The 12,215-nt window shown below is 34.0% G+C and overlaps 1 protein-coding gene across 6 annotated transcripts in view; it reads left to right on the top strand.

The window, feature by feature from the left end:
* Window positions 1–12,215, top strand: part of alka (alkaliphile) — a 33,991-nt gene that overhangs the window by 20,591 nt on the left and 1,185 nt on the right. For 3 of the 6 annotated variants that reach the window (XM_066283015.1, XM_066283014.1, XM_066283018.1), the window contains 4 exons: window positions 2,941–3,035; window positions 11,697–11,796; window positions 11,848–12,002; window positions 12,059–12,214. In XM_066283015.1, the coding sequence (XP_066139112.1) occupies window positions 2,941–3,035; window positions 11,697–11,796; window positions 11,848–12,002; window positions 12,059–12,214 (506 nt within the window). Of the gene's footprint in view, window positions 1–2,940; window positions 3,036–11,663; window positions 11,797–11,847; window positions 12,003–12,058; window position 12,215 lie in introns of those variants that run through there. The other 3 variants (XM_066283016.1, XM_066283020.1, XM_066283019.1) reach the window with 3 other exon arrangements.

Raw genomic sequence — 12,215 nt, 5'->3', positions numbered from 1 at the left:
AATTTTGTGTCATCGCAATTCGCTTTAATTTCTTAAAATATTCAAAATCCGTTGTAAAAGTACTTGTTTGAAATTTATTTTTTTAATATAATGTTGTTGATATTGTAAGACTTATTTAGATGCAGAATCGGCATTCAAAAAGTCGGTTAAAATTTGAAAATTAGAACCATATTTGATAAATTCAGAGGTGTGTACTCAATTATGTGAGTAACTGTATATAGATTGGATCCCACACCATCATTGAGCCTCCGTTAAAATTCTGCGGCTCTATAAACGACTATTGGTTGAGTGTTTCGCCCAATTTTCGCCACATTTGCTTTCGTCTATCTACCATATTAAGATAAACCTTGATTCAACTGTGAATAAGACACGGCACCATTCTTGAATATTCCATTATCCATAGTTGTAACAAAGTTTCTTTGTGCTGTCCGGTGCACTGGAGATAATTTATGATCTTTCGCAGGCCTTGGTGCTTTAAGATTTATTTTTTGCAGTCAACTACAAACAGTTTGTTTGCTTACTGTGGTATCTTGAACTTGTCAAAGATTTTATTGCGTCTCCACTGCAGTGCTAAATTAATTACGTAAAATCTGTAGCTTCACAAGACTATCGTCTTTACAGATTGTTTTTCGGGGGCGACCAGAACCCGCCCTTTCAATTGCGCTTGCAGTTTCTTGGCACTTATGAAAAGGTATACACGCTGTTACAAAAGGAATTCCTTCTTCACGAGTAACATATTGTTTTGCTACGAGCATCATTCACTCAAGCAATCAATTTCACCGTTTGTTCAGGTGTAATAGACATTTTTTTGTGCCAATTGCAAAATTACTTTTTGTATTTGTGTGCAAAATTACTATTTGAATTGAATAATGTACTACAGTCAGCAGCAAAAGTGAGTGCACACCATAGAAATTGAAAGAATAATGTATTTAAGATAAACTAAATAATGAAAAAGATTTTATAAACATTAAATATAGGTACATATGTGGTTACATAAAAACATTGTAATAATTGTAATTACCTAAATGGATTACAAATCAATTTATAGATGATTGCCTTATAACAGAGCTTTAAAATAAAGGCAAAAGTCAGTACACAATATTACAAATCGGCGTGTTTCAATGCATTTTGTTAACATTAACGATAAAAATTAATACTTTGTTGGACCACCATTGGCCTTGATGATAACTCTTAATCGTTTGGGCATAGAATTAATGAAATTTTGTGTAACAGTAGGCAAAATTGTATCCCATGCTTCAAGTAGTGCAGTTTTGAGAGAAGTTACGTTTGTAATTTGTTTAGAACGCACCTTCCTGTCCAATATTTCCCATAGATTCTCAATGGGATTGAGATCTGGAGACTGGGGTGGAGCATGGAGTTGTTTTGGAACGTTGTATAACAATCATTCTTTGACCACATGGGCAGTTTGCTTGGGGTCATTATCTTGCTGAAATACCCATGACCCCTGTAAACCTAATTTGACAATACTGGGCTGTAAATTAGTTTTTAGGATATTCATATATATTGTTTTATCTATTATTTTGTCAATAAAAACCAACTGCCCCACACTAGGGACTGCCATTGCACCCCAAACCATTACGGAACCACCCCCGTGTTTGATGGTGCTCAAGAGATTTTTGGGATCCAGCTCAGAATTTTTCGTTCGCCATATTTTTGACCACTTTTTTTGACCAAATATCTCAAATTTACTTTCATCTGTAAAAAGAATCGTGTTCCAAAATTCTAGTGGTTCTGATAAGTATTTTTTTACAAAGGCCACTCTGAGGGTTCGATTTTTAGCACTAATAGCTGGCTTTTTACGGGGTATACGACCATGGAAACCTTGCGAATTGAGTGCTCGCCGAATAGTACTAACATTTATAGAAGTCCCCTTCTGTTCTGATATATCCGCGACTAATTGAACTGCAGTGGTTTTAGGATTTTTTTTAACCGTCCTTGTTATATCGCGTATATCAAGAGGTGTTAATTTCCGTGGATGTCCAGAACGAGGTTTATTGCGTACACTACCCGTAGCTTCATACTTATCGCAATTTTTTTTCTATAGTTCTGTAATGTCTCTTCTCTATACTTCCAATTTTCCGAAAAGACTTGCCCTCTTGCCGCAATGTTACTATAAGTTTGCGTAAATCTTCTAATATTTCAGTTCTTTTATGATTTTCATTACGTTTTGCCATGTTGTTACTTATTGGATATTGTATTAACAGCCAAACAATTAACAAATCGTACGGATTACTTCTTCACTGCATGCCACTTAGTTTTAACTGATCTCTAATACACAGACTGTGTACTCATTTTTGCATCGTATTTTATGGAGTCCTGTGATTCCCCAAAGTCTACCTTGTTGCCAATTGTATATAAACATGTTTTTAAGTGGTAATTATGAAGACAATAGAACGAACATTCTACCGTATTCATAACTTTAAATAAGGTTTTTTAAATATTTTTTACTACGAGATAAATCGTACAACTTTTAAGTGTGTACTCACTTTTGCCGCTGACTGTATATATTAGTAAGACTGAATTCTTTGTTCAATGCAGCGTTCCAGTAAAAATGCTGTAATTTTGACAATTTTAATGGTAAAACAATGAACTGAAAAACAAAAGATATGCAAAAAAGGGGCACTTTCCAACAACGTTTAAAAATTTTTAACTCAAGGGTTATATTCATGCGCAGAGTGATAAAACAAATGATAAAAAACATAAATCAAAACTTTTCCTTAACTTTCATGAAGAACGAAATAAAATTGGTTTCTTCCATTTACATTAATAGCCAACGGGATACGCTATAAAGCGTCGAAGAAAGGATTGAATTCTAATAACTGGTAAAAAAGTTATAGCGTTTTAAATTTGACAAAAGAAATCGGATGAGCCACTTTTTTTGGAACTCAGTGGATTAGATGAAAATTGTGTGTCTTTTAGCATATTCACTTTTGGGTGTTACGGTTTAATACTAAAACCCAGAAATCCCAATAACAACTTGAGCAAAAGCATAATTCCTGATGATTACATTAGGGGTAAGTAACAAAGTAAGGTACTGGAAATTTTCATGTCCGGCTTCCTTAAACTTCTTTTCTCAGAGAAAAGTCGTTTCCCTTCACATGCTGCAAATCAACCCGCATGAATGCGATCCGGATTACCATTTCTGCGGTTCGTCTGCTTTAAAAGGTTTGGGGGCCGGTTGAGGGTTCTTTCCCTTTATTCGCTTAGCCTTGACCTGAACCTTTAGCGCTTGTGAGGCACGCGGCTCGCGAGTCATTGTAACCGGTGCAATCCCGACTTAACCTGGCCCTGATTCTAAGTACTGCAGAATAATCCACTGGCTAGTATTCAGTTGGAGGTTTTTCCTCCTAAGCCTTAGTTTGGCGTTTCTGCTTACCAGTTCACAAATTACCACCAAAATTTGCAGTATATTAAACACAAAATGCTATACTTAGGAGCATCACCTATGATTTTTGAATTTTTTGATCCCACATTTTTTTATTTATTTATTTTTTTAAATCAAATGTTCCTTCAAATGAAACGTTTTGGCTAAATTTTATTACAACTATTGTAATTTTAAAACAAAATTTAATTTATTTGATAGTCCATAACAATTGCTGCACTATGTAAAATTAAAAATTAATAATTTCTTACTAGGGAATCAAGTGAATTTTCTATATTATTCTATTTTCCAGTCTAACGCGTGTTCTTCTTTGAAGTTTATCTAGCTTTATTATTGAATAATTCGCATTGTCTTGTGGATCTTATTTTACTCACTTCGAACACGGCAAAATTTTAATTTTCCACGAAGAAGGTGTGAGTTAACGAGCAGAAAAATTGAAAGATGGCACAAAGTGGTTATTAACTTCCTCACAGTCCCAGAACAATAGGACACTAATAAAGAAGAGGGATAAACAAAAGTGTCGGAATTATCAAGATGAAGAATCATCGTCGCCTCCAGCAATGGCTTAAAAAGCTGTTGTGAAATTGCCGCAGAATGGAAAGTTCATGAAGATGGGCTATCAGAAGAGTTCTTGCCACCGACTGAAACGTTGTGCGTCGAAAGGTGAACACAGGCCCAAGATTTCCCTTCGTCATAATGACGCACAAGTGGTGTTTCGTCGGGAGAACCTGAAACGTAACTGGCAAATTGTACGAGGTGTTTGAAATGAAGGGGCCCTTATGGGAATCTCAGAAACCGTTAGGGATACAAGAACGTTTGGATTATGGCAAAGATGTGTATTTTTATGCGGAATAAAATGCCGATTAAAATTCCGAAAACTTCCTATTGGTTTCGAAGATATGCAAAAGAACCTAAGCTCTGATATTTCGATTTTGCTTCCTTCTGACGTCATTCTTTTAAATATCGAAAAGCAAATGACAGATTATTAGGGCTTCTATTTCTGAAGGGAAAGATGGTACAATTAAACTTTATTTCCGACGTTTCGTCATTTGACGACCATCAACATTTCTTTGATTTCAATATGAACCTGAATATTTTATTGCGTTTTCGAATTTGAAAAATATTAATTCAAAAATAACAAAAGCTTATCGATTTTATTTATATTAATGTAGGTTTATATTTCGTTAGGCTAGGGTATAATTTAAAGCTGTGTTTATGAGGGTGGACGCGGCTTTAGTCTTCACTTTAAAATCGAATCGAATATCAGCAGAAATCGGAGTTGAAATAGAATAGGAATTCTCCGTCTTCGAGAAAGTCTTAAATTCTAAACCCTCTGACGGCGTACCATGGGCGTACTCTAGTTGGGGTGCCATCCGCACCACGTGCACTACCCGCCGTAGTGGATCGTGGTGCTGAAGCTGATAAGAAGTCTTTCGTCGGCGGTAATTGCGTCTACATTATTAGGGCCGACAAAGCTTATCATAAGTAATACTGATGCCGACAAAGTCTTTTGCGGGGAACTCCCATGCGGACAAAGTAACTTGGTGGGAATTCTCACTCACCAACCAAAGTCTATCATAAATATGCCAAAGGGGTACATCATCTCCTTAACAACAATTTAATCCTAACTCTATTTACAATCTACCACTGTTCCGATAGAGTCACGACCTGATCAGAATACACAATGCAATACAATTAAAAACCATGTAAAAGGTGGTTGATTTGACTACTGGGTCCTACATTAATAACAATATTAATTTAAATATTAAATACATATTTTAATTAATAATAATTGAAATAATGAAGGAAAATTATAAAAGGTAATCGAATTGAAAGCCATTCGCCTGGATACATTTTGCACCCAGTTTAAGTAATCTTAATTTCGAATGTTGAATATATCAACGGGGAATCGCTGTTATTTCCCTCGTTAAATTCTGTTGTAATTTGTTTATATTATATTATTTAGAATTTCGCGGTATAAACGGTTTTGAAGGTACCCCCACAAAAATAAATCTAAGAGATTCAAATCACGATTTCTAGTAAGCCACCTCAGAGGTCCCTAGTTTTCGATCCATAGATTTGGAAACATTTTATTCAAATAATTTACTTCTCGTTCGTTGTGTGGAAGAATACCGTCATATTGTCACTATAACTGTGGTAGAATATTCAACGATTCATCGTCAAATTGATCTAGAATTTGAGGTAATATTAGTTGTAAATGTCTTTCGGATGTCAAAGAACCATCATATATTATGAAGCCAAGATTTCTATCGGACACTCGCCCGTTTGGTCTAACTTCTACATTTTGTCTCGGATTTTCAATCAACTAATGGTGTTGATTATGTCTTTTTGAATATTCCGTTCGTCAAGAATGAGTATTCATCGTTTCAAATTATATTTGACAAAAAGCTGTTATCTTTAGTAATTTTATTTTAAAGCCAGTGACAAAAATTCAATCTTCTAATGTTGTCACCCGGTCCAAGTTCATGACTTCTATGGATCTTATATGGTTTATATTTATTAGAACGCAAAGTTCTCTATATTCTTAATCTAAAAATTTGCAATTTCTTTCCGAAATGCCTAAGCGATTTTTGGGGGGCATTATTCACCTTTCAAAAAACTTCAATCGACGCATGGGTATAATGTTAATAACATTAAAAATTTATCGCATTTAAAATAAGTTCCTCTTCATGTGGATCTCTTCGATGTCCAGAATTATTTAGGAGCTTACTAGAACTTCCAAATTGCATCAAATTTTTCTTCAGTTTATAAAACAACCGTTGATGAGGTTATTCTCCATTGGAATGCTGCTTCAAATATCGTTGAGTTGGAATTTTTGAATTTCTATAAAAGAGTAAAAAATTTCTAATATGTTACGCTTTTGAAATTTGAAAACTTTAAAAATACCATTTTTCATCGGTTGCAATGAATTATTAAATGAGAAAATAAGTGAAAATAGGCAAATAATTCTTTTGACAAATCGGCCATTACAATCTAGCGTGTTTTGTTTCACAGCCACCTAAGACCTAATAATCGTTCATTTGCTTTCAGATATTTATGGGAATGACGTCAGAAGGAAGCAAAATCGAAGTATCAGAGCTTCGGTTTTTTTCGTATGTCTTCGAAACCAGTAGGACGTTTTCGGAATTTTAACCGGCATTTTATTCCGCATAAAAATACACATCTTTGCCATAATCCAAACGTTCTCGTATCCCTAACGGTTTCCGAGATCCTCATAGTGACCCCTTCATTTGAGACACACTATACATTCATTATTCACTCGAATTTACTAGTCACCTTAGTCTTACTTTAAACTTTTAAGTCATTTTCTCTAACGGAAAAATTTTGATTTCAACGTTCAGACGGTTTCAATTCATATTGGCGCAATTTAAGAAAAGAATCTCGTTGCTTCAACATTCGTAATTTTCTAGGTAGCATATTGATGGTATGGAGTGTGTTTATTATAACAGGTGTTACTCACTTAGTCTTTCTCTCTACTCGAATAAATAGCCAAAATTACATAAGTGTCTTGGAGGAGCATTTAATGCAATACATTTGCATGAGAATCACGACAGCCATTACTTATATCATCAAGGCAACGCCCGTATACATGTCAATACACGAGGTTTGAAAAACAACTGGTTGAAATGTTGAATTGTCCGGTGTGTTCTCCGGATATAAACCCCATAGGAAATCTATGGGGCATTTTACTGTGTCGTATTTATTCTGACAATAAGTGTTGAGTTATGGACTTTTAAGTCATTAACGTCGTCAAAAACTTATTCAATGGTCGAACTAAGATAAAGCTTTAAATTTATTAGATTTAGGTTTAAAGTGGAGAAAGGACCTCTGTGAAATTTAACATACTCTTGAAGGCTTCAAGATGCCCTTTTGTGGAGCCATAGGGGATGATAGGGATAATGAAAATGGTATAGTAGTGTGTTACTGGCTCCTTTTCTGAGTGGTCTTTAGCAGAACAATATATTATTTTAAAAATCCTACATAGTATTATTTCATATAGCCTATTCCCAACAATAACCAATACGATGCAATTGCTGATTTGAAAGGGGCTATTGAACACACTTGGAATAATTTAGAGCCAAAATATTGCCAAATCTTGTAAACAGTATGTCTTCAAGAATATTTGAATTTATCCGAAAAATAGTGGTCAAACTCACTATGAAGAAATTGTTAATTTTTAATTTTACATAATGGAGCTATTGTTATGTACTATCAAAAAAAGTAAATTTTGTCTCAAAATCAGTTAAGTAAATAATAGTTATCATAAAATTTAGCCCAAATGTTTATTTTGAAGCAGTTTTTAATTTTAAGAAATATATTTTTTTTAAATACGTGTGTTCAAAGGATCCAAAAATTATTGATGGTGCCATAATTATGCTGCCGAGTGTATCATCAACGCTACATGAGAAGATGAATTGCAGGAATTGAATTCCTCTTCTCTTTCTGGTTCAAATAAAAAGAAAACATATTTTTTGAACGTAAAACTTCTTTCGGCAACAGAAAATTCTCTAGATAATTGCTTTCCTACTAGTCTTATCCCATAAATTCTACCAATTCTTTCGCTTTTTCCAATATTTTGGATCTCAACTCGTTATTTTTCTACATTTCTCCACTCTGTTGTGTCTTCCATAATACTCTCGAATATACACAGTCACTCATAAAAGTACTCGTACAGCCACTAATTTTCCGATATAATGGAGATATACCAATGTAATAAAAAAAAGCAATGCAACATATTACACAATCCAAAAGTATGCCTCTACAATAATTTAAACATCAAAAAAGAAAACCGTTCAAAAAATATAAGAAAAATTCAGTTTTCAAAAGTTCACAAAAGTATTCGTACACCACATTCCTTTTTACATTTTTAGGTTTTTTTTTTAATAGAATAGGCACAAATATTTTTCTTAACACACTTAAACGGAGGAAAATCAGCAAGTCTATTCATGGACATCAACAAAGCCGTCGACACGGTTTGGCATAAAGGACTATTGTACAAACTCTTCGAACTACAAACACCAAAATGCTTGATAACAACTATAAAAAACATCCTTGAAAACAGACAACTAGAAATTCGTATAGACAATACTCTATCGTTCTCTTTTTTCCCACAACAAGGCCTACCGCAGGGCTCTCCACTTTCTCCTCTACTCTACAACATATACTGCCATGACATATACAACCATAACCTTCAGGACAAAGACCACATAGATGCAGATATGCAGACCACTCCTGGACTACGGACACATCCTAAGAGCAAACGCACCGGAAAAGACCATAAAACACATACAAACAACAGAACATATCGCCCTACGAACTATCACAAAAATAAGAAACCCCAAAAACCCACTACACAACCCATCTAACCAACTATTATACGAACGCACGCACATGACAAGAATAACGGAACGACTACAACACATCCAAACAAAATGGAAAAACAATCCTCACAATCTAGCACTACTGACCCCACTGTGCCTAACAAGACAAACTAGACAATCACGCTTCCATTCTCCCACAAACACCCTCTTAGAACAGTTCCAAACATAAACCCTATCGTAACATCTTATTCCCTTACCCCCTGCATTAGTCCCACTTATACAACACCTAGTTTAAGGAAAATTGCAAATAGTGAGACTCTAAAATGAAATGTATACACTCAAGGGCAGAAAGACCAAAAGGTCGATAGCCTATTTCGTGCGAAATAAAAATTTTGTATATATACAGGGTGGTCATTTAGTGCGGTCTCGGAAGATTACAGCTAAACAATTTAATATTTTGAATTTATTTTTTTTGCGTTATATAGAACTCGATTATGGGTACATTCTAAAATTGTTTTCGTTTTATACAGGGTGTTCAAAATAAGTGAAAAATATCAAAGTTATGTTTTTTTTTTAAATAGGACACCCCATATTTTATTACTCGAAATAAGAGATAAACATATGACTAATCAAAAATCGTTACACCTTCCTATACCTAAATGTACAGGTTTTCTTCGAAAAATAAGATTTAAGAAAAGGTAGCAAAATTAATAATTATTAGTCATATGTTTATCTCTTATTTCGAGTAATAAAATATGGGGTGTTCTATTTAAATTAAGCAAGTTATTTTCTTTCAAAAAGAATGTAATTTTCATGTTATTTTTTGGACGCACTGTATGAGATATTTCAATTTTAATAATTCTGGCATAAAATACGTCTCATATCTAAGGTTTGGTATGAATTTCGATTTACTCCAGTTTAAACTTCCTTCAAAACAAAGTTTTTAAAATTGCATGATTTTTTTTAAAAACTTAATTATTTCGAAATCCTTAAGATTTAGGACAAGTAAACCTTAATGAAACTTACATTTATTTTTCTCAAGAAATCTAAAACGATATTAATATATGGGGTGTCCTATTAAAAAAAACATAACTTTGATATTTTTCACTTATTTAGAACACCATGTATAAAACGAAAACAATTTTAGAATGTACCCATAATCGAGTTCTATATAACGCAAAAAAAATAAATTCAAAATATTAAATTGTTTAGTCGTAATCTTTCGAGACCGCACTAAATGACCACCCTGTATATATATATTTTTTCTTAATATTGTTAATGACAAATGTTTCTATAGTCGCAACCTTCGAGCATTTAGTGAAAATGGGTCGCAAGGGGAACGAATGTTCGCAAAATATTCGAAATTTAATAATTAAGCTTCATAGAGAAAGAAAATCATATTCAGAAATTAGTAGAATTTTTAGTAAAAGCCGGTCTACTGTGCAGTACATTATTAAAAAGTACAGAGAATCGGGAAATATGTTTAACAAACCATGAACAGGCCTAAGAAAGTGTTAACTTTACAAGAAGAATTGACTTTTATTAAAAAAATTAAAAATAATCCGAAAACAAGTGCTCTTATTTTGGCCAATGAGTTGTCAACAATTACTAATAGGAATGTATATTCAGAAAATGGGCGAAGTGTATTGCAATCAGCTGGACACAATGGAAGAATGCCTAGAAGAAAACCGTTAATTTTTGTAATTAATCGTCAAAAACGACTTGCTTTCGCCAAGTACAAAAACGACGATGAAAATTTTTGGAAAAAAATTTTGTTCACTGACGAAAGCAAGGTCAGTTTGCATGGATGTGATGAAAAATGCAGAGTTTGGCGTAAAAAAACACAGAATTAGAGCCCAAAAATCTACGTTCCATTATTAAACGTGGTGGTGGCAATATTGAAGTTTGGAGAGGCATGTTATCAGTTGGGATTGGATCTCTGGCATTTATTGATGGTAATATGGAACGACATCAATATATAAACATTTTGCGCGCTAATATACCATTATGTGTTGAAAAGTTGGGGTTGCAAAATTGGATTTTGCAACAAGAAAATGATTCAAAGCGTTGCGCGCATAATGTTAAAATGTGGGTAGCGTATAATGTACCAAAGCTTCTTCACTATCCGCCCAGTCGCTTGATTTAAATCCTATTGAGCATCTCTGGAAAGAATTGGAGAGGAATATCTGGTCTCCAGAAAATCAAAGGAGGATTACAAGACGGGAAACTCTTAAACCTGGTTTACACGAAGAATGGCTGAAAATTTCCCCGGAAGTTACTGCTAACTTAGTCCATTCCATGCCTAAAAGGCTTAATGACGTAATTTTAAATAATGAAGGTCCTACGAAATATTGATTAATAAAATGTGTGGAATAAAAGTGGTGTACGAATACTTTTGTGAGCTCTTTAAAACTGATTAGAAAAAAAATTGAACTGCTTTCTTTTTTGTTTAAATTATTGTAAAGGTATAGATTTGGAATGTATTATATGCTGCATCGCTTATTTTTCTTTATTACATTGGTATATCTCCATTATATCGGAAAATTAGTGGCTGTACGAATACTTTTGTGAGTGACTATACTTCAAGCATAATTGCAAAGCATATTCAACCGGCCGTATATCAGAACACTCTTTTAAATCTAAATAGCTATTTTTTTCAATATTTTAAACATCGAAACGTAATTTTTTCCTGTTTTTCTATAACAGTATGGCGTGATTTCTATCCTATTTTTTGGTGGAGTCATGTCACCATAATCCTTTTAAAAATTTAGGGTATTCCCGTTCCGGTAATCTCCTTCACATAAGAAAGATTGGAGTACCGGAACGAGTTTATATACGTATGTATATCAAGCGAGGTTACGTGCATTTAAACATGCAAATAACCTCTCAGCCACTAAAGACACTAGTATTTTATCTAGAGCAACGTGGCACACAATAAAGCATTTCTTTAGAAATGAGACCACCTACGACACGGAGTGGACCTTTAGTAGTGGATTTCAGTATGAGAGTCGTGGACATCAATTCCATTAACGTTGAAGATATGGATTTCCGGTAGTTAGTTATAACTAAACTTAAAAGAAAACTCACCGAAGCAAATTTCAGCATGGACATGTTTCTGAAGCAACAATGGACAGACGCAAGAATCCGAATACCTGAGGAAATGTTCGAATACAAGGATGACTCTCTGACACTCCCTGCTCAATTTTTCGAGAGCTTGTGGCAACCCGATTTATACTTCTTAAGTTCTAAAGTTGTCGGTCAGCTCCGTTAAACTCCACAAATTTAAACGTATTAAAAATAGTGATCATTGCAGAAATTGCCACATTAACTCACAAATTTTCTTCTGTAACACTCTACAGAAATAAAACTATACGATACTCAGCAAGAATGCATGCCATCGTAGCCTGCCAGATGGAATTCTACAACTATCCCATGGACACCCAAGTTTGCCCAGTTTCAGTAGAGAGTTG

Source organism: Euwallacea fornicatus, chromosome 6 (assembly GCF_040115645.1).
Source record: "Euwallacea fornicatus isolate EFF26 chromosome 6, ASM4011564v1, whole genome shotgun sequence".
NCBI lineage: Eukaryota > Metazoa > Arthropoda > Insecta > Coleoptera > Curculionidae > Euwallacea > Euwallacea fornicatus.
This window is presented reverse-complemented; position numbering and strand designations above follow the sequence as displayed.